Below are 26723 nucleotides of genomic sequence, written 5' to 3'. Positions count from 1 at the left end.
GTTTACCCTTGTTCAGCAGAGCCTAACAGACGCAGTTGTAAAGTTAAACCTAAAGCTATTCAGTGCATCTGCTAAAAATGTTAACTTCTAAATAAAAATGGTGAAGGAATAGAAGGTTCCACTGGATTGTTCAATAAAAATTTTCACTCGGCAAAAACCTGGAAAAAACTATGGTTTCACTGGAAATGAGAAAAGATAAATTCCACACAACAATTCTTTCATTTTGAAAAGGTTCTACTGTAAGTACTGCCAAAATGCTTAATCTCCACTTGATGTTGAACTTGTGAATAGGATATGGGAAATTAGCAGGTCATTTGCATGATTAAAATAAAACCTGGCAGTGCTGGAAAAATGCATTGTCAAATAAAGCTTAACTTGGATACAAATGTGTTCATCACCATAAAAATGGCCAAACAAGGAAGAGTTATCAGTGTTACTTTTCTTAGTGTTGTGTTTGCATCGAGCATGGATAAAAACAGCTGCTTACCTGCTCAGACAACGCTGGCCCACTGGTACGAGCCTGAACGAGAGCATCATTGACGAGTGTATGAAAGTTCAGAAGCACGTGCTCGATGTCGTATGTCCCACTCATAGCACTTGAGAGCTCCTCCAGGGACTGAATATATCCCCGCCAATGAAGATCAATTTCTGCCACATTAGCTAAGCAGCCTCGGATGACGTTGAGGCAGTAGCCCATACAGGGCTTACTTAAAGTCAGCCCTTGGCAATGGGGGCAGTACTGCATCCTCAGTAAAGCTCTGCTGCAGTCTTTAGAGAAATGCAGATGATCTGTTGTATTGATCACTTCAACCCCCAAATTCAGAGCCTGCAAGAAAGTCCGGCTGGATAACAGTGATCTTCCCATTTGTCCTATGGCCTTTTTGGGAACATTACCAAAGGGCCTGATGTCTCTTCTCGCAATTCGGAGGCACTCCGCATATTCCAGTGAAATGTCAGTCAGACCAGGGTTAATCACGTAGTTGTAGACTACTGGGAACAGGGTATCAAAAAATCTGTTGACAAATTCTGCTGTGCTAACGTCTGTGCCAAATATGAAGAGTCCAACATCTGTGAAAAACTCCTGAACATGTGTAGTAGCCTCAGCAGCCATGTTTCTATATGCATTGCAGAAAAGCGTGCTTGTGTAATTCTTGGCCAGTCTGATAAGCACTTCAAAGGTTTCTGTAATAAATAAGAAGTCCATTATTTTTAAGGTTTAGTGAATAAGAAATTAGAATAAGACCTTAAAACAATTAGATCAGGACATGTTACATTTATCCCAAAGGCATTTTTGCATTAGAATTTATGAAGAGACAAACTTCTCACAAGCTGTGGTAACTCTTTTGCATCTAGGAAAATACCTTACAAGTAGTATTGCAACAGAATTAATAATCTATATGTTTTCTTGGCAGGATATATTAAACACAGTCTAAAAAAATAGAAAAGGAAATCAGTTGTAAGTTACAAAATACAATAAAGCCCTACTGTATCTGTCTACGTTTACATACATAAGCTCTCTCATTTCATGAATCATTTTGCAAGCTGCAATAGAAAGTTAAATGCTCTCAGTCACTCTACTCCAAGTCATTCATTCCTCTTACCATCCTAAATGGATGGGCAAAAGTAACATTAATCAATTTAAACAACTTTTCCTTTCCATTAAAACTTAACTTTTAAAAGATCAGTTTTGTCTTCTTGTCTTCTAAAGGAAGGAGGTGTACCAAACACACATGAGAACATACTTTTAAACAATGTTGTTTGGTCTGGCAATTGCTGTGGTCAAGCAAAGTGCTGGAAGGTGCAGAATTGCTCTCCTCGGGCACTGTGATGGATACACCCTCTCTAAGCCTCAAGATCTGCATAACCGGCAAGGCCTGAATGGATAAACTTTGTTTCATGTGTTAGGTGGCAATCCTTAACTACACTGAGTAGTTTTTAATAAAATAGTTAAAGTATACTGGAGAGGTATTCTCTCCTGCCTTGATCTAGAATTTGCAGGTAAGGAAAAAAGCTGGTTTTCAAAACAGAAAAGCATGTTTCCACTGAGGAATTTCCTAGATCTGCCTGAGAAGCTTGCACTTCAGGAAAGGCAAAGGAACAATATATAGATCAAAAAGAAACTTACCTTAGTGTTGAGAATAAAAAAACATAAACACCTATTACAAGTATTAACCCATTTTATCTGTTGGATGGTTATGACTCAGTAACTTATTCATTCAAGCTTTACAAGTGTTCATGTATTTATTTTTTCATATTTATTTTTTTTAATGGGACTCTATAAAGTGAGGAAAAGTATGAAGTACAGGTAATACTGTCCAAACAGAAAAGTTAAAAATAGGCAGAATTAAATACTGTCAAACTATGTTAGGCAATTACTGAATCAATCTGAAGTTTGATGTTAAGTCACTGACTGAAAGGAATAGTAGAAAACTCAGAATAATTTCAATATAATAAACAAGACCAGCTATTACATCTTTAATACGTCTGTGCATAAATGTCATATATTCCGATAAAAAGCTTGTTCATGTCAGTGAAATGATTCTCATTGACTTCAGTGGGTTTGAAACTGTACACTTTGTGAAAAGAGCACAGAGAAGACATATTAAAATAATCTGCTTATACTTTCTAAGCATTGTTTTCTCCAATAAAAATGAGATACATGCTTATAAAACATTCATTACCTCAATTCCTCTGCTATTTACTATCTATGAACTCTTAGTTGCATATTTCACATCCTTCTTAAGACTGATTTTGCTATCTCTCTCTCTTTGCTATTCCTCTAACATTCACATAAGTAAGAAAAAGTGTTGACTGCACACAGGAGAGTAGGAAAGTGCATATACATACGTGCATCTCTTCTAAGGCAAATTTCACTATAACCATTCATACGTGCCAAATATCGCAGTGATTCAGCAAAGGGTTTGTTTTGTTTCAAAAGTCAGACTCCTGAAGTCAGGAACCTGCACGGAGCTAGGCTCCCACCGACAGAGACCTGTTCAATGCAGCAAAGCCTCTTCAGTTTATCCCACGAGCTGACGTGCAGATATGCTAGCTGAGTTAACTCTGCAGACCACAGCTGCCTGCATCACCGCTGGCTCCGTGGCTTTGCTCAACCTCAGCACCTCGTGCCAGATTGAACCTGAGACACCTGCACTGCACCCGTGTTTGTAGTGGTGCACATGGGTATCGGAGACCCAAGTCCTTCCGGAGCAGCCGCTGAGACATAACGTATCAGACAGGGCATCTGAGATTGATCAAGATGCCCACTTTAAGGTGGAGGAACCCAAGGATGCAATCTCCACCATTTCTAAAGGCAGTCTGGATACCTAGCTCACATGGGAGGCACATATACATGGACAGCTAAATTATAGCCCTTAGTATCCTACTGCACATTATGTCTCATTTCTATTGGAAGGAACAAGGAATGCAAAGGAAGTACAATCCTACTATGGAGGCTTTATTTAGGGGTCTAAGAGTGTTTAATTCATTTTCAATGGTAGACCCTGTTTATCTGCCTGTCTGGAAGGGCATGGGTATTCTGAAGGTCCTGTGTCACACCTGCAAGCTTTGTGTGGATCTTTTGCCCTTAAGCTGGTACTAGATGGCTGTGCCTAGACAACTGAACTAGATACCCAGCTATCACTGACTCAAGAACCCTTCATATAAAACCTTTGAGCAGGCAGAATAACAAAGACAAAACTTTAAGTCAAATCGATTCTTGGATTAGATGGCTTAAAATAATAAAGTGTGAAGAATATTAAAACCTCCTATGAAAATGGCTGGTTTTGTAACTGTAGATTCAGTCTTTTGCACAAATTTTGCCAATGCCTCAAAAGAAATTTGTTAAAGTAGGTAATATTAGTAAAATAATGATGTTATAAGAATTTCTTTAGAATGATATGAAGAAGGTTTTTATGACCCTTCTCAATTTTTTATTATTACTTTTTCCTAGATGAGAACCATAAAGTATGTGATCTAAAATGTCTGTTACAATCCATGGCTGCAGTATCCTATTACTAAGAGCACAAATATTAGATGAAATAATAAATCATGCTGCATGTGGATAATCAATAAATTTTACAATGTGATCTAAACAATAACAAACCTTCAAGACTCAACTACATTGCTAGTGCCCCAGCAATCCACAGATGAATGAGTACAGTAATCAACTGCATGATTTATTGACTATTTTTGCTTTTCTAAATAGCATACGATAATACTGGTGACTTGCATTTACGATTCTGCATCATGTTTAACTGACATTTTAGGATTTCTTACAAAACTTGTTAATCAGGTTTATTCTACTGGCACATTTCCTACTTTATAACCACCAAAGCATTCCAGAGATTTGTTTTGCTCTCAGACAGCTTGAAGAATGACAGAAAGCAAAGCAGACCTATGTTTACTTTCCATATTGAACAGCTCCTGTGAACATCTTATGATGGCAATCTATTTCATTTACAACACTTTTGGAGACTTCAATGACAGATCAGGTTATGCTGGTTCAATACTGCAAGCATATCATAGGTTTAACAATGTGTTTCTCTATCTTTTAAGTCTATGGGCCCAGACTAATATTATCAGACTTAACTATTCAGCCACATAAAAGAGGTGGTGAGTTTTCAATCAGTATAAATCCAATACATATAAAAGACATTTTAAATATAACCAAGATGAGCCGGAGAAGCTCTTTTTATTATTACATGATTTTTTTAATCTGCAGTCTCAGTGCCTCTTATCTCCAGCCTTTATGAGATCTTTGTAGTAGTCACTATACAATATCCTACAGATACCTTCTGCAGCACCACTATGAATAACATCTAGTGTTTACCATGGGTGACATGTCAACTTTATTTTTCTTTGGCTACACTTCAAATTATGGTTAGTACACTCCTAGGTCAAAAATCAGGGCTGTCAATATATTAACCCTTAAATCTTTTGAAAGAACAGTGGTATCTCTCTTTTTGATTTTGCTAAGAAGGGACAAAACACAAGGATAGGAAAAAAAATATAGATGAGCACTTGTTTTTTTCACGTACTGCATTAATTCAGCTGATTCTTCATATCAGTACACATATATATTCTTTTTTTTAATAGTGTATTTAACAAACTGATCACAAAGTGATGTAAAATAACTATTAGGTCATTGCTTTTAAAGATTTGCAATCTTTCATTCACTTTCTTTAACCTTTCTGTTCCTGACTAGAGTAGTTCTAAATTACAAATACACCACAATGCAGTAATCAGTCTGGTGGAGTACTGGCTTTAAAAGACAACACAAAAGGATACACATGCCTTGTTTACTAGAACAACTTGCAAAGAGAACAAAAAATAAATTTGTTTTTTATTTCTGGACATTAATTAGATTTAATGGAAATATTGCACAGAACGATACAGAATTTGGATTGGATTTTAAACCAGCCCTCCAATTCTCATTGTTAATAGTTTGAGGAAAGTGTCTTTCTACTACAGGTACCTTAGAAAACTAATTTAAAATGAATTTCTATAGAACCACGTTGTTACAAAAGCAACTATATTTTCTTAAATTTACCCTTTCTTCACACAGATCAATGGTTCTCTACAAGCTGCTAAATGAGAAAACGCGTGGTCTAAATTCTGAGTATTACCTTCTGAAACATACATAGTACTTAACACAAAGATAATCTAATAAATTAAAAATCCAGTATTAGTAATGGGCCAACAAGTTGTGAAGTCTTATAATTCAGTAGGAATTCACCAGCCTACATTACATATTAAAAATTAATTCACACTTAGTCAGGGTAACATATAGAATTCAGTAAATTACAGCCAGACAGGTTAAAATCCATCCTTGAACTACAGACATAATATTAAGCAAGAATGACTTTCATGTTCCAGAGGGGATCTAAATCTGATAAACCTGGATTATTTTTAATATCAGCCCATAATATACAGGAATCTAGATAATTAAATCGAAGCAAAAACTGAAAATCCTAATAATATTCAGTTATAATGACTTGAAAACTCCTATGGGAAAGTATTAGCTTGTTGCCAGTTGCCATTAATGTTTGGTGATTTTGTATGTTTTCCTTCTGTTTATGGACAGTGCAGATAATCCAGAAGCATCAAACTCTCTCTACTAAAGATTTACAGTCCGGTCAAGTGTATCTTGCATACATTGTCCTATTGGAGTCAAGGGGAATGTCTCAGGTACAGTTTACAACGTAGTAAACAAAAGGCATTCAAAAATTATGGAAAAGAATAATTATGGAAAATAAATGAATCCACCCAGTATTACATACATAATAACTTTTTTAAAATATATCAAACAGGAAAATACATATAGGTGGGAAACTCAGTGTAATTATTCCTAACTACTAAGTAGTACACAATGCCAGATACACTGCAAAATCCCCTAATCATCATATCAGAAAAATGAGCTGGAAGAATAAAGATTTTGAGACATATAAATGAAAAATAAGGAATGAACTCATTAGGGCATTGCCTGTGAAGGTTATATGGGAGAGAGATCAAAAAGATACATGCCAGCAGAAGATATCTGACACTCACAAAAGCTCCTCCTCATTAACACATATTTCAAGTTAATCCATTTCATAGATTATAGACTCACCACTGAAGTCAGTAAAAAGACAGGTAGAACAGATTAAACATGTAGCCCAACCAACTTTGTATTGCCAAGTGTTAGTGATACACCTCAGGCTTTATAGACATAACTACTCATAACAGACCTGAATTTGTCAGGTCTTGTTTGGTCTTGAATTTATTTTAGCTCTATTTGGAAAAAAAAAAAAAAAAATTAAGAAACTTGAATTAGAATCAGTTGACCAATGCCTTAATTGTCCTGGAAAATTACTCAGACACTCAGATGTCAGGAGTTTCTTGTATATCCTATGATTTGCATATCCTGTGATTTTAAGTTTGATTTAGTTATACTGTCATTTTTTTTTTGTAGTTGTAGGGGGGTTTTGTTGTTTTGTTTTGTTTTGTTTTTTAGATTTGTGAAATTGCATAACTTTCTTAAAATACTACATGGAAGACTAAAAAAAAAAATGAGATCATGGTGTAAGTAAGCCCAAGGACCCAGAGGGTAGGTAAGAGTGTACCCTGTTAGCCAATACAGTATTGAAATAAACAAAATTAACCCTGAGAGGGCCCAAGAGCACCATGGAAGAAATCTCCTCAGTGGCACAACACTTCTCCGAGTGGAGAGCTCAGGGTTGATGATTCATCTGAGCACTGCACAGGAGGCAAGAGCACAGCACCAGAGAAAAGCACAGACACTAGGAAGCTGGTGTATGACAGTTTTAGTTAGAATATTAATAGGAATTAGCAATTATAGATAATTTGGACTATAAGCATTAGTGTCTACTACAATTACACTAAAAAGAACTGTTGCGCTTTGAAAGGCTGTTAAAACATAAATCAGAGAAACAGTAAATTCTTTCAGATCCATATGTAAGGTGTGCTCTTCTCTTCGCCCATAATGAAATTGTGAGGCCTCACAAGAAACTCATTCCCAATATAACCAATGTAAAAAATAATTTAACTTTTATTTGAAAATTTAATATGCTGAAGAATATAGAAGAAAATGTCTCAAAGACAGGTGAGATGAATTTCACTCATGATTGTGCTATATCTTTTTGCTAATCTGAATAGTTAATTCTACTTCTTATTTTATAATCTAGTTTAATTGTACTTCTTATTTTATAATCTAGATAATATCATCTCTCAGAGTTAATACTTTCTTAGTAATCCTGATACTGACTATTTAGCCATGTAGAATTTGCTTTCTAAATCAACAAATGCAGGGTGTTTCATTTTTTTTTTAATTTTCCTTCTCCATCTTCCTATTCATACATTCAAGAACAGACCCAGCACTGCAACAGGACTCATATTCACCTGATCTGATACTATGATCTCCAAGTCTTGTATTTGTTTATTATGAAAAGTTGGAATGAAATTATCTTTCCTGCAGTTCTCTGAAGCTTCATTAATTTGTATAACTTAATGAAAATCATCACCAACGGTTCAGAAAACTCTGTTTGAACTTTTCACTGAAACTTACTACTGTTGATTTTAAAATATCTAGCCTTTGAATCTGCTATTTAACATACTCCAAAGTTGTAACTGGAATGTAAAGTACTTAATCGTACCTTGATAGATGGTATTTTAATATTGAATGACTGTCATATGAATGACTGAATGAATAATAATCACATGAATGAATAACACATGGTTATTATTTTCTCTTGTTATAATCAGTGATATTCCACTTTTCCACTTTTCTCTCACAACTGTTTTTTTTTGTTTTTTTGTTTTTTTTTCAGCCTGTTGTTATTATTTTAATAGTGGTGACTATGGGACCATTCATCTTGCCATTTTGGAAGCAACAAGAGCAGATTGTTTTGTATGGTGCCAGGACAAGAGGATAAGAAAAAACTAGGAATAGAGCTCTACCAAAACCTTTTTTTTTCTCATGGATTCTCCTTACCTTTTCTCTGATTTTGCATTGTTCTGTGTATTTCACAGGCAATGCTTTCTCCTTGGAGGAAAATATTTCTAAATTCTGAATACATTGTTTACTACCTTGGAATGAAATATGCTCAGAGTTGCAAGCAGAACACTCCAGAGGATCACAGCTTTAAAGCTGGTATATGTAACAAAGTTGATTGAAAATCTTTTGACATAAAATGTTGTGCTTAGTTTGCAAAAGGACATTAAATTGATAGTGATTTATAATATGCATTTTTACACATTTGCCATAATGAATAAGGAAGGCAAATCATCTCAGATGTATGAAAAGGGCATTTTTTGAAAAGGGAAATTTGGAATTTATAGCAGGATGGTGTTGAGATAGGAGGGCCAGAAAATTAATTGATTAGAAGAGTAAAATTGATTTCACATAACTTCAAACATATATATGTGAAGCTCCCTAAAAGTTAGGTGAGAGACACAAGCTCTTCTAAGGCATGATTCACCTCTCCAACTCTAGATGACTGCTTTGGTTGAGATGAGCAGCTCCCTCTGAGTGCTCATTCCTCTCCCTTGACTATAAAGGGATTTCAGAACATATCGCTCAGATATACAAAGTTGTACATTTAGTCAGGGTGAATCCCTAAGATTTTTATAATGAACTGGTATTAAAAGAAGGTGTCATCAAACTTAATATGATACTGCAATTTATACGAATAAAGAGCTGAGGTGATCATGCTTCTACAAAGTGGTCTTAATGGTAGATAAATGACAAAATTATAATCTATTTATGCAACTCTTCTTTTCTTTTGCACAGCTGGGAATGTATTTTTCTTAGAATGAAATAAAGTATACATTTGGTTTCCAGAGGGTTGCCTGAGCATCATGACTTTATGTGTTAGCACTATAAAAAGTAATTATCAGGGAGTAGCAGAGGAATTATGCATGAAGAACATCAGAAAGACTTCTATAAAGCTATGATGATGACTGGCATCAGATGACACTTTCGTCTTTACATTTGAAAGTTTACAACCTCTTCCCCCCCCCCCCCCCCCCCTTAATTATCTCAGTTTTAGACTCACTCAAGACTCACTCAACTTCGGTGAGCTGGTTTTTGATTTATACAGGTTAAAGTTAAATGCTAATCAGGTTCTAGCAGATGCAACAGTACAGATCAAAATTTCTTCCACATCAAACAAGTAAAAGTAATCATTTTGTATCACTAAATATTTAATCTGACAGCTTTCTTCTAAGTGTTGGTTGAGGTTTGGTGAATTCCTGCATCTGGTACTCTGACGAACTGCACGCTAAAAATCATCACACCAGTCAGTCAAAGAAATTTGAGGGGTTTCTTTACTTAACATATGGCTCCATGTTATGGATTTCAAAGAGCCTCCAAAGAGTTTAGTAAGGGATTAGATGCATTTATTATCTTTTGCTTCACTTATTTTTTATTGATAAAAAAGGAAAAAAAAAGTCCTTCAAGGCTGCATTTTTTAAACAAACATTGATGTTTTCCATGGAAGATTCAGGAACAATTAAGTTTATGACTGGATCTGTATTATGTTCAAGTTAGCTCTAGTCTCCTCTATAACTACTGGATATCAAGAAAGAAACTGTATGTCCCCCTGCATAGCTTTGGTATATTTGTGATTAGTGATCTAACCACTATTAGTGATTAATGATGTGCAAAATTCTGCTTAATGTAGGCGATGCAGCAGCATTTTGGTTTATGCCATAAATTTTGGTACCTAGTTTGCAGGATGCTGTAAGCATGAATTAATTTGTAGTATGCACTTCCAAGTTTCAGACAAGTTAATAATGTACCATTTCTAACTTGACAAGATAGAAACTCTCAGGAGGTGGATAATCAGGCAAACAATTATGTTCTTTCCCAATTACAAGAGGAAAATACAACCTGTCAAAAACAAATAAAAGTCTAGTTCTCTAAACTGGTTAGGAAAAGACATACACTTTTAGTATATAAACTTATCAAATTTAAGTGACATTCAGAAGATATTTCAACACTAAGGAAGTCTCAGAAAAGAGAAATTCTCTCTAGAAGGACTTTTTTATGATAGTTGTACAGAATATTCTGTGTAGCTGCTTTTGATAATAACATCTTAGGATCAAATATTGATACGGATTGGTATTGTCCACTCCACTTTCACTCTGCCTTTCTTACTCAGCAGAACCTGGTAGGACATGTGAGAACATTTTGCCCTTTTTTGCAATTTTTTAATGACTGAGCATGAGAATCTGATTTATATTATTATACTCCTACAGTAACATATAGTGTGATGTCAGATATTAATACACATTTTACCTCTGCAGTACAAAGTATAAGGCTCATTATGAAGCCTTCCAATTTATACTCTTCATTTATAACCTTGAACGTATACATGCTAATACAGATGAAAACAGTGTTTACTAAACAGTGACAATGCCAAACCCAAAACCCACAAGGAAGAAGGCAGTGAAAGATCACATCAGCTTATCATACCTATCACAGAAGTATACATGGTGGTGATTCATCTCAGCTATCACCTCAGCTAAATACCATATTCTCTTTTTTTTTCAACAGTAGAAAGTTATGGGGATGGTTTTGCATGATTCATCTGACCTATTTTAGATGTTTATGGGAAGATGACTCATGCCAAAATATTTATGGGGAGATGAATCATGCCAAAGTGCCTCTCTTACTTAATTTTCTATTGAGGGAGCTGATAGTGACAAGCTCAACAATCCACCCTATTATACCAATCATCATTAGTTTTGCTATTTCACCTGTACAGCTTGGTTATCTTTGTTGCAAATTTACTTATAACTTCCATATTATTGACTTTTAACAGCTGTATCTGAATTTCCATTGTAGAAAAATAGATCAAATTCCATCTCCTCCAGAGATTTGTTTGCCCAGAGATTATTTTCTTGCAACTAGATATGTTTTTAAAATGATGTATTCATCTAACTTCAACTGCAGGAATGCAATCTATAACATAGAACAAATTTTTGGTGAAAGTACTTGACCTGGGTTTGGCTGGGATAGAGTTAAATTTCACAAGAAGCTGGGAGGGGGCACGGCCAGGACAACTGAGCTGGGATATCTGATACCATATGATGTCAATCTCAATATGTAACTGGGGGAGCTGGCCAACAAGAGTGAGGGATCGTGGCTCAGCAAGGGTCTGGGCATTGGGTCCTGGGTGATGAGCAACTCCATTGTTCATCGCTCAATTAGTATTATTATTTTTTATTATTATTAATTATTGTTATTTCCTCTCTCCTTGTGTTGTCCTATTATGCTATCCTTATCTCAATCCCTGAGTTCTTACCTTTGTATTCCAATTCTGATCCCCATCCCACCACAGTGGGGCAGGACAAGTGAGCGAGCTGCTGTGAAGTGCAATTAGCTGGCTGGGCCTAAACCACAACAGTAATGAACTCTGTACAGAAGCTGAACAATATACCTCTGCAAGTTGAAAGTGATGTCCCATTTCTTTTTGATGTCTACAATTAGTTTAATGTTGAACTAATAGTCACACAAGATAAATGTGTGTGCATCTCCTTTTATATATGCATATTGACCATTGGACCCATAAGTAGTAGCTTACTCTCAGATTGTTTCAGGTCTCTTCTACTAGTTCCTTTCAAGATAACCTGTGTGGTTCTATAGACAGGTCTACTACAGGGACCATTCAAAAAAAATAGTATAGCTGAAACTGTGTAAGCTTCAGCACTCTCCACACTCTTCTAATATTGCTCCAGAAAGCTTCCCATTCCCTGTATCCTTCTGACACCCCTTGGCACATAGCATAGAACCTTGGGTTCATTTTGGTAGGTGCAGTGCATCATTCATATTATTGCAGATTGAAAATATTAATTAAAAAAAAAAAAAAAAGGACACGTAAAATCAAGAGTGCACTCACAGCCAAGTGGTACATAAAAAGGATATGGTCATACTGCTCTAGAAAGAGCTAGCCCTACGTCGTATGGACATGACACACACCGTATTATTTGGCCTGTGGTCTGATAACGCCTCCCTAGACCTGCATAGTTAGCAATGCTGATATAGCTAACATGTCCAGTTATGGGCAACTTTCCTCTGTAACCTGGAAGACAGTGCTGTAATTGTTCTCTCCCTCTTATGCACCTTTCATCTCACTTCAGAATTTTGTACTTGGCTTCAGAACTGCTGATGGGGCTCCCTCACCCTCTACTAATAGAGATCAAAGAGATAAAAGAAGTACAGGAGAGAAAAACAATAAAAGTTGTGTGCCATCTACTAACGATTGAAAGTAGCAGCCCTATTCTCCACTCAATTTATCAGATGCCTTACAGGCCCCTGCCAAATCCAGTTTCACAAGAAGATCACATATTAAACTATCTCCTGAACTGGCCACTTGCCTAGCAGTGACATAATGGGCATGACCACAACTCTTCTCCAGACTGCAGTCCATGGAGAATGCGGTGGGGAAAGGAAAAACAAGAACACAGGCCTGGGACCATCCAAGGAAAGATGCTCCAATGGTATGTTTCTCTTATAAAAAAGCCATGTAGATTAGCCCTACCTTAATCCTAAGGGATAAGCGATAATTGCAACTCTTGAACACAGACTGTTACTCTGAACACAGGATATTCAAAATATGTAAAAGCTTTGTCCATGACCATGAAAATCATCCATCTAGAAAACAACAAAATACTCCCTTCTTATATCCCATGCATGCAGGAATGATATGTTTCCAAATTAGCAAATGATGTACTGTGAAAACAAGAGGAAGGTGAACAGCCAAGGAAATTCTCAGTCTCCTGAGACTCTTAAAAGTGCCCTGATATTCTCTTCTGTGACCAGAAGTTCGTATCAGAAGTTTTTGTATATTAAATACCACAGGAATGGTCTGTTGTGAGAACTAGTATCTTTTCTATTTGTGGACCCTAGTGTGATGACACTTACGGTAGGGATATAGGATCATCTTGCACTTTCTTAAGACTCCTGTGAATTGTTATCAGTGGTTCAAGAAGACTCCTCCAACCAGCATGACTGCTGATGAAGAACTCTACTTGAGGATGGAAAATTGCCCTCAGAAAGCTGTCATTTGACTTGAAGCAAACAGCATGGAAGGGATCCCTTTCTCTTCTAGCTGGCATATAATGCAAATTAATACACTTTAATATACCTTGATGCTGTTCTATAATAAGTACGTGACTAGTCACATGCTAGGAGCCTCAAGAACAGAGCACATGTGGAATTAATAGTATTGAAGTGTGCTTCTGAAGCTGCAGTGAGCATTACTTACCCAAATCTGAGTATCAGAACATTATTTAAACAACTAGTTCTTAGATTCTATGACTTATTCCTACCATGAGGATTTTTTAATTTTTTTTTTTTTTTTTTTTTACTTGACATCCTTCTGCATGGTTTGGTTCAGCTGCATAAATCAATTGGCTTTCTGTATGGCAATCATTGGTCATTTATGATCCATGGATGAAAGCAGCATTGTAAGAACCATTATGGACCAACTGGAAATATGGGGTTTAGGAAACTTTCATCTACATGAGGAAAGATGACACCCATAACTATTTTTTGTGGAAAATGCACCATAACATAAACCATTCCACTGAGCAGACACCGGCCTGTGAACACTCATATTACAGTCATATGTCTTTATAGATGGCACATACAAAAATGGACTCAGAGGAATAATTAAAAAGGCCAAAAAAAAATCTATACAAAATTGTATTTTTTCTTTTGTTTTCTCTTTCAAGTAGAATGTTCCATGCTTCTTGGGATTTTCTGGTTTTAGCTTTTATAAATCTACAATAAATAACAGAATTTTAAAATTGCAAAATTCTGGCTTTATTCTGTCTTTTAACTGTTGAGGTAGTACTTTATCATCATTAATAACTTGCTGCTACAATCCCACCAAAACTATAGTCTTCAATAGTGAATAAGTAAAAAAGTGAGTATTGTTTTTAAATTTCTCCTGGATAGCTTAGTTTATAGAGATATGTAAAGACAATGATGAAATTGTATTTTTCCTCAATGATGTTTCGAGATAGGGGGAAATAAAGTGGATAATATTTTCTCCTTTCAATATGTTTAAGAATGGTAATTTGTAGTATCATAACAATGAGAATTCCTGACAAAGTGTCATCTTTTCAAACTATAAAGCAGGATTCATTTCACTTTAGTTTAGCCATCTAAAAGTCAAATACTTCACCTAACCTAGCTATTTGGATAATCAGTGAGTTCAGTTAGGGACCTCCTCTTATTTTATCCCTGAAGTAAATCTAAGATTACTGATTAATTAAAAAGATGTTTTAACTGTGCAAGTCATAGTTCCCACTCAGACAGATAACTCTGAAGGGCAATCCATCCTGATTATGGCAGCCATCCACCTTGAGATGGGATGAATTGCACTCTGGAGTTCCTTTTATTTCTTCATGAACTATGCTGAGCTTAAATGAGGCAACAGATTAGATACTCTTTTATCTACGTTATGGGTGGCTAAATTAGAAAAGATTAATCCCACTCACAGGCTCTGCAAATTATATCAGGTTTAGTGCTAGGTGAATTTAGTACTGGGTTTACCTACCTCATGGGTCTTCAATGGCTACAAAGATATTTTCTTTAGATTAATGTATGTGGGAAAAAAAAAAAAAAAAAAAGATAAAAGGAAAAATATTTTACCATATCTGATGTTTGAGAACCTTTGAGTGTTTTTCAAGGCTCTTCCAGTGCAACGACTAACACAATTATGAAATGTAAATTTGCCTCTCACCTCATTATATGCTAACTCCTAATGAAGCCTAAAAGGTCTAACCCATTACATAAATTAATTACTTTCAGCAACAATTTCCCCAAACTCAGGAATAATAAGGAAAAAAAAAAAACAAACAAACAAACAAAAAAAACGGTAAAATCCGCTCCTGTTGGCTCTACTGATTTTACCTGGCACTGATATGATATGCTAGCACTGGCTATTTTCTCAGTCAAACCTTGAAATGTTGGTTAGCATTGGAGAAGGAGCAGAAGAAGCTCTTCCTGATATTCTATTAAATGTATCCAACTCAGTGATAAACTATTAAACATATCCTAGCAGAGTTAGTGTTTTGTAGATATTTAGCATGTATCTACCAGTAATATAATTATTTTTAACTTTAATGAATGTGTGCTGTTTGATATACAGATCAGTTGTCACCCAATTAAGAGTTTAATAACACCCATTTTCCATTCTCAAAGGATGCAGAACACTGTTATTTTAATATATTTTTCCTAAAGAATACTCTACCATATTGATATGATTTTTTCTGATTTATCCCATAAAAACAGACAATTGGAAAAGAAAGACTGCCGTGAAAAAAAAGGCTGTACTGTGCTGACTTTATTTAAGGTATCTTTTCTAGCAAACTATTTCAATTTTAGTCCAATTTGAGAAGACTTCCTGAACTACATCTTTAGTCTCAGAAATCCACTTATAATTAAGTATTCTGAATATCTTTATCTCCATTTGCATTAAGACTCCAGAATTAATCTTTCCTGGGTCTGGCTGCATGACTAGCTCATTTCCTGAATCTGTGTTGGGATAAAATCCAGGTATGCAGCAATTCCCTGTCCCATAAAATAAACTTCAATTCATTTCCCTATCAAGGCCCATGATCAAAACATCCAGAAAAGTAAGACCTGAAGGTAGGAAGCCACTCTTTATTAAATAGTAACACTTTAACTTTTCAAGAACGCTTGTATACTAAGTTGAGCCAGCTATACAGACAGATTCCTAAGCAGAGTCCTGGCATTCTGAAGGTAAAATAAAACATTTTTGTAAACCGATGCTATCTGGTCTTTCTGACTTAGCAAGAATCTGAAGACTGAGTTTCACTAACACTTTGGCCAGCAGAGGTTTCTACCTTAAGTGGAAGATGAAGAAAACAGCTCACTTCATTCTTCAGAGTATTTACTTTTCTGATCATCATTTCTATTTTGCTTGGGGGAGATTATTACGTACAAGCTAATATCTCTAAAATATTCTGACAGCTAGTTATGGGCATCAGTTGAAAATAAGACACAGTGTAATGTATTGTTAATGTGCAAGTATAGCCAAGGTTGTGGCATCCATCTGTCTCGCACAGTGGCCTCCTGTGCGGCGTGGGACAGAATAAATAGCTTGGTTCCACTAACACTCCACAGATCATGGTTTTCAGACCAAAAGAGAAATTAACCAGTAACAGTTTCTAAGTTCCTCTGAGAAAAACAATGCAAGCCACTGATGGGTTAGATCATCTACTTCTGCTTTATCACATAATCATTTGTTGATCTTTGATCTCAAAGGCCAGAGGGGAGAATGAGCTTGGAAATCTCATACTGTTCATAGTGATAAGGAAGTCATTGTTTATTGATGTTACCGGCCCTTGATCTTTTTTGTTGTGCTGTACTTCAGTCTGATCCTTGACTGTGAAACACACAGGAAATTCATTCATGTTGTGTGTTAGTGGAACTCAGTGATTACTTCCCAGAAATGAAATACTGAGCACGGTATGCTGGCCAGAGAGATCCTGGATCAAATGCTGACAAGAAAAAACACTGCATTTTCAAATAATGTGTTAAGTATGATTATCTGAAGGAAATTAATTATTTGGATTAATAGTGAGAACAGTGTTGTTCTCTTATTTAGCAGGCAGGACAGAAATATTTTAGAGAATGGAATTTGAAAAGTTTTCAAAGCTTCTTGAGAACCAGGATCTAAGGGGTTTTGGCATGGGGACCTCTAATTTTTGTATGCCACTACAGTTAGGTTAAAAGCTTTTAAAATGTTAGAAACTGAAGTGTTTCTACATGTTTATGGAAGTACACCTTTTGAGCACCTTCAGGAATTGAGAAACTGCAGCAGCAATAGAGTTAGGTACCAGCTAAATGGCAGGTTTTCAGATTGCAATTCTGAATGTAGACAAATTTTCTCCAGCTTCTGGTATTCACTATCAAAGATAAGTTTGTGAATGAGTCATCCAAAAACATTACCGCTCAATACGATTTGACTTCTTCCTGGCATCACATAAAAGTCAGTTATCAGCTGTACACATTAAGCCTACTCACGCACTTGTATCGAGAATGCCTGCCAGTTTACGGGTTGATTTAGAATATATGCTTCAGCAGGCTGTCACACATCACACTGAAATTTGTGTGTCAGATCTTAATATGGGAAAGAAGCCTGAACCCACGGAGGTTGGTGTTTAACTACCATGTTTGGTGTTTAATTGCTTCTCTAGGCTTAGCTTCTTGATCCAATGTTTTTTAAATTATTTACAGCCTTAGAAGCTTTACTTTCGCTGAATGTCAAGTACTAAAATCTGAGCAAAAATTACAGTTTTCTTACTGTGTGGTAATAAACAATACAGTATACAAATCACTTGTCAGTCATAGTTACAGCATAGTATGCAATTAAATTGCACTTTGAACTGTGTCATTGAGTGAAAAGCTTAGACTGCTTATGTTATTAAAAGCTATCGAATCTAAGACTAGTTCTACTAGATCCTTATTTGTGTTAACAGTAATTAACAGTACTTTGTAACAAAACACTTCCAACAAAACAAGAAGGCTTCTAGATCATGCAAAACTGGCTTAGTTTTCAAGTGAAGTTTTGCTACATGTTCCATTTGTGTTTCAGTAACAGAAATACTAGCGGACTCCATACAAAATTAGTAGGTACTCTTATCATATATGCTGTTATGATAGGGTACAGTACAGAATCTGTTTCATAGAACTGCAATGTAGTTAAGTTATAGTGGGAAGCTGTCTTCTGAGATAATAGATTGAATATGTTACGTGGGATTGAGAACTGATAATATGGAAATAGAAGTAAAATAGTTAATATTTCCCACAATAATGCAGGGTAGTTTGGATCACTGAATACTGTTGGGAATCAGGAAGCCTCAAGTTCCAGGAACCCCAAACTGACTGGAGGTTGGCTAGCTGTGAAGACTTGGGGAAGTCCTGTAATTCCCTCTATTTCTATTCCTTTGCAACATTAGGATAATATACTTACTTGCATATTAAAAAAATAGATAGAAGTATATAACTTGTATGTCACTATTATGTTTACTATTATTGACTGCTTATTCTGTTACCTGTTATCTTCTATAACAGTGAGGAAAGGAAGGTAGGGGGCTACTGCACTAGTGCCAAACCAGAAAGACAGAACAGATAATGATAATTCTTACAAGCATCTGAGAAATACTGCCTGAAATATAAACCAAGAGATAATTCTGATCTCTAACTAAATACATATTTTTAGGGAAAGGAATATAGTGAAATGCAGACTATCCAGCAACCTCATCGGATGGACTGATAATTTGTTACACAAAACAGAAAGCAAGACCTAAGCCCTATAAAAGAAGGCAGATAAGAGATTTAGGTGAGTGTCCACAGAAACATAGCATTTTCAGTGGGAAGGAGGAAGAACAATCAAATAAATACAGAAGACATTAAAAAAAAATTACTTCAGAAAACTCGGAAATAACAAGATCGCCTTGGAAAAAATTCAGTGAAGAACTTCCTTAAAAGAGATTCTATTTAAAATGTGACTGTAAATTATCTAGCACAGAAGAAACATGGAAACTGTGTGAGACCAACTTTGTAAAATCACAAAGTCATTACTTCAGACACAGAAGAATATGTACAGAAAATGAGTACTATTCATATTACTAAGGTGAGAAATTAAAAAACAAAAATAACAACAGAGCTACCAGGAACAAGGAAAGACACACTGAGAAAAGTGAAGGCACAAAATGTGAAACAATTAGTAAGGAACATGCAAGATAAACAAAGAAAAAGATCAATAAGTACATTAGTTACAAGAGTAACACAAAGGAAAAAGCTGGCCTGTGACTCAACAGGGAAAAAAGCTATCAAGACATGGCACTAGCAAAAACCTAAATGTTCAATGCATTTACTGCCTCAGTCTTCACTAAAAAGGTTAGATGCAATCAGGCAGATAATGTAATTAATACAAACAACACAGCATTTAAGATAGAAAAAAGTAAGGTTAGAGAATACAAACATAAGTTAGTTGGCTTTAAATCATCCAGACATGATGAAATTCAGGGAGTATAGAGAATTTACTGAAACAATTTCAGAATCACTTAAAAAATTCATGGATGATGAATGGGATTCTGAAAGACTGGAAAAAAATCAAACAAGTTACCTATCTATCCTTAAAAAAGGGAAAGCAAAAACAGCTGGAAAACTATCTACCAGTCAGACTACTTTCCATTACTAGAAAAATACAGGAATATATTAGCAAACAAAAAGACTGCAAGCCTCAGCAAAAGGGATGATGACTAACAGCCAAAACAATTTTACAAAAACAGTTTCTTTAAGTGGGGTGTAGGGATGTAGGTGTGGGGGTGAGTGTATGAGAGAGAGTAAAACAAGTTTTTACTTGTTTAGTAGGCAAAATGAGCTTTAGTGAAGCTTCTGATGAACTCTGATGAATTCTGATGAATTCTGTAAGGTGACTAAAAATGGTCAAAATTAAGTTACTCTTATGTGTAAAGCCAGTTGGAAAACTATATTCATAGAGATGTCAATGGTTCCTTATCAAACAGGAATACACTGATTTAAGATTCCTGGGGATCTACTGTTGGCCTAATCAGTGTTTTCCTTAATAAGCGGTGTGATAAAATGAAAGTTTTAAGAAATGTGAAATTATGAAATCTGAAGGTGTTGCCAAGCTGGAGATAGCGGTAAGCATTCTTGCTGGTATAACTAAAATTAAAAATGACTACTGCGTGTTGGATATATGTTCTGTAAAAACAGAATGAAGTTCCTCAAAGAGAAGGGAAAAATACTATACTCGGGCAGAAACAGTCCATGGCACAAATCTAGGCTCTAGAATAACTTCCTGCATGAAATAAAACATCTGGGGGCTTTAGAGGATATGAAGTTGAACATGATTTTTCTATGCCATGTGGGAAAGGAGAAGACTATAGTACTGGTGTATAGAAAAGAGAGTATAGCCTATAAAATATGTAAATAATCTTCCTGCTGTAACTGGCTTTAAGACACCTTTCCCTGGAATATTTTGTTTGATTTTACTACCAGAATTCCAAAAGTATGTGGATTGTCTAGAAGGAATAGAGGGCACAACAACAAAAATCATTAGAGATGATGATTTGAACATGACTTGTAATTAAAAATGTAAGATAAGTTGAATCCAACCTAAAACTGAGGAAAGACATGACAAAAGGTAATTGCAGAGAGGAACAGAATAAACTATTCTTCATGACCATTGAGGGTAGTACAAGTAAGAATAAGCTTTAAGTGTGGAAAGGGAGATTAAATTAGACATAAAGAAAAGCTTACTAAAAGTCATAGCTATGGTCTGGAACAGATTGCCTTATGAGGGTACAGAATATCCATCAATGAGATTTTAAAAAACAAGCTAGACAAAAGCTGCCTAGTGTTGTCTGTTGTTTTCTGTAACCTACAAAATTGTGAGAGGTTCTATCTTGAAAACATAATGCTGCCTTTGTTTCCCAGACTTTACAGTTTTCTAACTTCTTGATCTGGTTGGGGTGTGCAGTACCCTTGTGACAAACCACAAGAGAAGTCTGGTGATCCACAAGATCATGTAGAGAAAGAAAGGAAATGATTAGGAGGAAATGCAGACTGTTGGTCACAAAGTCAAGGGAGATGAGCAGCTGAGGCTGACAGGTGGTCTATCAAGTGGCCCAGCAAATACAGAACCAAAGGTCTACCTGGGCTCAGCAGCCTGATAGCGAGGATGTCTGATAAATTAACTGTTCATCAGGGATAATCATAAGACAGTGAGGAGCTTGGAAGACTGGTCAATACTGAAGAGGGAACAAATTAGTCACAAGATGCAGAAGTCAAAGTCCCTAGGGACTGCAGTTAGCTTGTAGAAAATGAGACCGGAAGCAGGTTAACTCAAGAAGGACACTTGCTGGGTTTTATGTCAAAAGTTTTTCTTCAATTGGTAATTGCCTGTGAAATGTGTAAACTATCTCTGGAGCATCATTTTCCAGTAAAACTGTTCCCCCCACCAAAATACTGAAAAACAGTCTTCTGTAATGGAACGAGATCTCAACAAGCTGCAAGGGATCTTCGTTGCTTCTGCTGATGAAGACAAGAAAAATAAATGATAAAAAAGGATTAAACACTTCTGAAAGATTAAACACTGTCTGAAAGACATTGGTTCACATGCTCCTGTTAAAAGACTGGTGTTTCTCGTTTAAAGACGTGTGTGAGGTAGCAATGAAATCTTTATTATTTTCAGTTACAAGAGTCTCACTTAAATGAATGTGAGTAACATTTGACTAAAGAAATGGGAAGGAATTTTTGACTGTTAATGTTTGATACTCCTCTCTCTTGATTGTGTCGTGTATCATATGAAAATAATTATGGGGCTGATTAGACCATGGGTCACTCAGATGTTCTGCTATCTCTCCCTAATGGTTCTGTATTCCTTATCTGCACCACGATTTCAGCTGGAAGAACCAAATCTAGGGATGATTTTTTCCAATGGCAGCATCAGTGGGGGAGTACAGCAGCTGTCAGCGGCACATGGGGACACAGATATGGATGCTGGCAGCACAAGGGTGAAGAGACACTGAGCAGCCCTGCTAATGGTCCTGGGGTGAGCAATCAGCACAGGCAGGGCATGGATTTGGAGGAATGGGGAAGCCGTGTGATGTATTAGAGGGCTCACAAGAAAGTGAGATAAGGTCTCAGAACAGAACATACTGGAGGCCTTGGTGGGGATAAGGTTTGGGTGACTTTAGGTAGAGATGCAGTCTCAGACAGGATGGAATTTGGAGTGGCCTGCAGAAAAGGAGATTAAGAAGAGTTGTGGGGCTTTTGTTTAGAGAAACCTAGGCTTTAGAGCTACCAGGACAGGGAGGCTTACATGAGACGTGGTGAACCTCCGCGTTGAGAAGTCTTCAAGGCTCTAGAACAGGTGTGGTGATAATTCAATTCTGGGCAGAAGAATTATGGTGTGGCATGTGAAAAGCTCTGGGTCAGGAGAATAATGAGTTTTTTAAAATTTCCTCCTCCCTCTAAACCATCTATAGCGAGGACCTTGGTATGAAGAGGGATCACACACACAGCCTCTCCTCAAGCTGGCATAAAACTACTGTACATGTTTTTACGTCCCTTCCACATTCCTTTTTTTTTTTTTTTTTTTCCCTCCTTTTCTTTTTTTAATAGGGAAAATGGTAGCTTTACCTCATACAGGTTTCTGAATTTCACTCTCAGAGGGATGCTTCAATTTCAAAAGCTTCTGTGCTGAACTTTTAACTTACGAGGAATATTCCTCTCCCCTAATATCTTCCATGGAAACAAGCACCTATGGGTTAGCTATATAGCCTCTCTTTATGGAGAGAAATATACTGAAATATACTCCTGTATGAATCCTCCCACTCTAAAATGTACAACTAATATTGAATAGATCAGTCATGACCTGCAGATGTCCATTTATCTCCCCAACTATAAAAATTATTACCCCAGCCGTAGAAACCTAGACTGAAAACATCAATAGTTAGATGAGCTGAATCCAAATCTTTGCACTGCAGAACCACTTCAAAAAATGTTAGTCAGAACCATTCAAGTACATTAGTAGTTAAGCTTTGTGCCTAAAAAAATGATGAATTCATGCTAGAATTAAATAGGTGTATTTTTGTGGTTGTCATCAAAATTAAATATCACTCAGATTCTTGTGGTCTAAGTATATGGTCAAAGTTCAAGTTAAATGTATTATTATGTTTCTATTTTTATGTGAAATCAGGCTGGTTATTATCTATAATTGTATGACCACAACTGGCTCCTAGGTCTTGATTAAATATGGAGACCAATCTTCACAAACAAGTGAGTGTATTTAGACTTGGATACCTACAATTCATATTACAGAAGCTGATCTGTAAAACTTTACTACTATTCTTTGTTATATTAATACAGTTCATTTTCACTCACATGGCCAATAAATGAATCCTTGCGAGACCTAAAGAGTATAACACAACTTCTGCGTATCACCCTGAAAAGCCCATGATGGTAGAGTAGATGGTGCTTCAGATGTTCTGTTTTGCATTCCAACAGCAGCTGCCAGTGCTCCCCTGTGCATTTGTTATTACAATGCTGGATTGAAATTTCTCTCATTAACTAATAACATTATGTCGTTTGTTTTACTGTTGTCATTTAGAAGTACTGCTCTGCTGTGCTTTGCAGAATCAGTCGTGTATGCAAACAGTTAATCAACGGGTAGCAACCACTTTGTAAAGCTCAATTTCTACACTCTACACCTGTTTCTAGCTCTTGTCAGAAAACGCCAAAGCAATTATCAGAATCATTTATGAAAGCCCACCGCAATATTTAGTTAAATCACTTTACTAGACACATTCTATTTATTACTTACTCTGTACTTTAAAAACTCAAGATAATATAACATCTTATCTGAAATTACTGTTCCATATCAAGCGTTTTAAAGGAAACATCTTGAATTCACACAATTGTATTTCTAGAACTTCTCTACAACAGGCAAATCATAAAGCATAGGTGCTGTGTTCAGATAGCATTTTCAATAACATACTTAGGGTTTTTTCATATTAAAAGATCCTTTAAATACATCTTCTCCTTTCCTCATTTCTGTGTGTCATTCAGTCATGTTCTTGATGCCAACACATAACAAATATAGTAAGAGTAAACATAATCCAACAAATGATTAAGAACATAATTACCTTACATTTTAAATGTCTCAAATACTTCTATTTGCTTCAGAAGTAATATTCAAAGCATGACAAAATTAGCTTTAACATAACTCAATTACTGAAAAAGCAGTATCTGTTTTCACCTCAAACTTTTTCAGACTCACATGTAATTACATTAGTTGACATAATATTCTTGAACATAAAGCTGGACACTGCTAGAAGCATTTACAATTACCAAAGATGCCAGTAACAAAGTATTCACAGTACTTTAGTTACTTCAAAATACGCCCTTGGTCTTCTAAGGAGGGGAGTGGGATGATTAAGGTCAAATTATCACGAACTGAAAAAAAAAAGAAAAAACCACACAATTCCTAGAGAAATTCCTCATGTTCCTAGGAAGAATGATTTGAATAGGGTCTGTACGTGTTAGCTAGTCAGACTACAAATGTTTGTGGAGAAGGCTCTGTCCCTGAAGCCCATTCAAGTTAATGGAATTCTTTCTGCTGACTTAAATGGACTTTGGACCAGATGTTAAAACTGCTTTTATCTTCTGTGTACACTGAATATGGAGTAGGTACATAGAATGTTGAGGAATACTATCAGAAGACTAAATTTTCTTCCAAGAATATACTACACAATAATTTTTAAAGTGCAAAGTGCACAAAATTTCATGTATTAAACTCATTTTTATATTCACAGAAAACAACCAACCAACCAATATACATAAAAATATATATTAGGATATAATCTATTGGTATGTCCTTGAACAACATTATGATATTATAACTGGAAGTATGTCTTCACTATATGAGTTGTTCAGTGGAGGTTCTTTTACCCTTAAATTCTTGTATCAGAGCTGATTTATCAGCGTCATGCTTATTCACTTTCTTCCATGGCTGGCTGAAGAGGCCAGAGCAGCCCGACAGACAGGAACTATGAGAAAATATACATTCACTTCCTTCTTTGCTAGCTGCAGCAAATGAAAGGCATTTATTGGATGAAAAGTAATTTAGAATCTGGGCATATATTATTATTTTGAAGAAATGATTCATTATATAAATCATTTGAATGATGAGAAACATCTATGGTTCTTGAAGATCTGTTCACAAGGAAAGGATTTTTTTTTAACATACTTGAAAGGAAAATAGATGAGCAATTTAATTGAGAAGGTAAATGGTAGGGGGTCTTACCTGACTTTGATTGTTAGAAAATACAATTGATGAAGAGCTCTACTTCATATAATGTAATAATCTTATTTTAGTCCCTTTCTTTCCTCTCAAAAAAATAGCTTTTTAAGTATAACTTCTACAACATCTGAACATGTTACTGTACACACAGTGGAAATACAGCTAATTAATACACTATTAACTGAACTAAAACATCACCAATATGATAAGCACATGAACTTTTATAAAATATAGTTGAAAAAATGTTTTTGTGCATCTTCATTTTTATGTTCATATACTTGGAGCAGTGGTTTCAGTTTTAAAACTGAAAAAAAAAAGGTAAGAGGTGCAGACTAAAAAACATATTCAAAGATATCACAGAACTTAAATTAATTTTGTGTTGAGGAATGTCTTTGTACATGTGCTGGTTATGTCAACTCCTTCATTTATATGTTATAAATACTGTCCTTGTATGAAAGGCTTCACAATGTGTAATGTATTTTTCTTACTGAGACAACCTACTAGCTTGCAGTGCTTTTGCCCTGAGTAATTCCTCTTTACCTCCACTGAACAGATTAGCTAACATTTCTTGTCCTTGGGTATTGATGGGGCAGAGGGATCTAGAAAGCGTTGCTCTGTTTGGCTTTGTAGATTATTTTGAATTTAAATCTTTCTGGATTTCTCTCCTCTGTCTAAACTCATAATTCTTTCTTTAAAATAAACAGCATTTTTTTCTCTTGGTACTTAGTATCGTGAACCGGTGTTTAATTCACAAAACCACTGGCTCATACAGCAGAGATGGATAAGCAGTGTGCGTCCTATTCTCCTGTTTCTGAAGTGGGTAGCCTGATGATTGCAGGCTCAGGCTTGAAACACTGAGAAGATAGGTATAAAATTCTGTCAGTTAATCTGGGATCCCTTCAGCATCACCATCAGCACAATATTCTACACTGTTTACATTCTATATTATTATTGTGTATAAGCACTTCAGATATCTACTCAGCATATGTTCTGGTATCTTTAAAATCTGTAAGAACTAAGTATTTTTAAGTGGCCAGCAAGTGTAGGCACATGATAAAAAATCTGTGACCTTTCTGAGCACATTTCATAACAAAATTAAAAATCAAAGTCACCTCTTTATCTCAACTCTTCACTGAATTCAAAGTATACCACTCATGGTATGATTAATCTAAGTACAGGTAGTCATCTGCTGTATACATGTGTATGTCAGACACCAATTCTAGATTTTTTTTTACAGTAGCATCCAATGCAGTTCCACTGGAGTAAGTTTGGAATATGCCTCATTTTTTTCCATTGACTGTAAAAGAAGTGGGAACTAATTATATTATAAACATGGAGAGAAAAATG

The 26723-nt window shown here is 35.7% G+C and overlaps 1 protein-coding gene across 1 annotated transcript in view; it reads right to left on the bottom strand.

Annotated features, from left to right (window-relative positions):
- The window catches only part of GPC5 (glypican 5), a 406783-nt gene that overhangs the window by 286136 nt on the left and 93924 nt on the right, over positions 1-26723 (bottom strand). The window contains exon 3 of the mRNA XM_042805836.1: positions 488-1182. Coding sequence (XP_042661770.1) covers positions 488-1182 — 695 coding nt within the window. The remainder of the gene's footprint in view (positions 1-487; positions 1183-26723) is intronic.

Source organism: Tyto alba, unplaced genomic scaffold, assembly GCF_018691265.1.
Source record: "Tyto alba isolate M040663 unplaced genomic scaffold, T.alba_DEE_v4.0 Super-Scaffold_45, whole genome shotgun sequence".
In the NCBI taxonomy this organism is placed as follows: Eukaryota; Metazoa; Chordata; class Aves; order Strigiformes; family Tytonidae; genus Tyto; species Tyto alba.
This window is presented reverse-complemented; position numbering and strand designations above follow the sequence as displayed.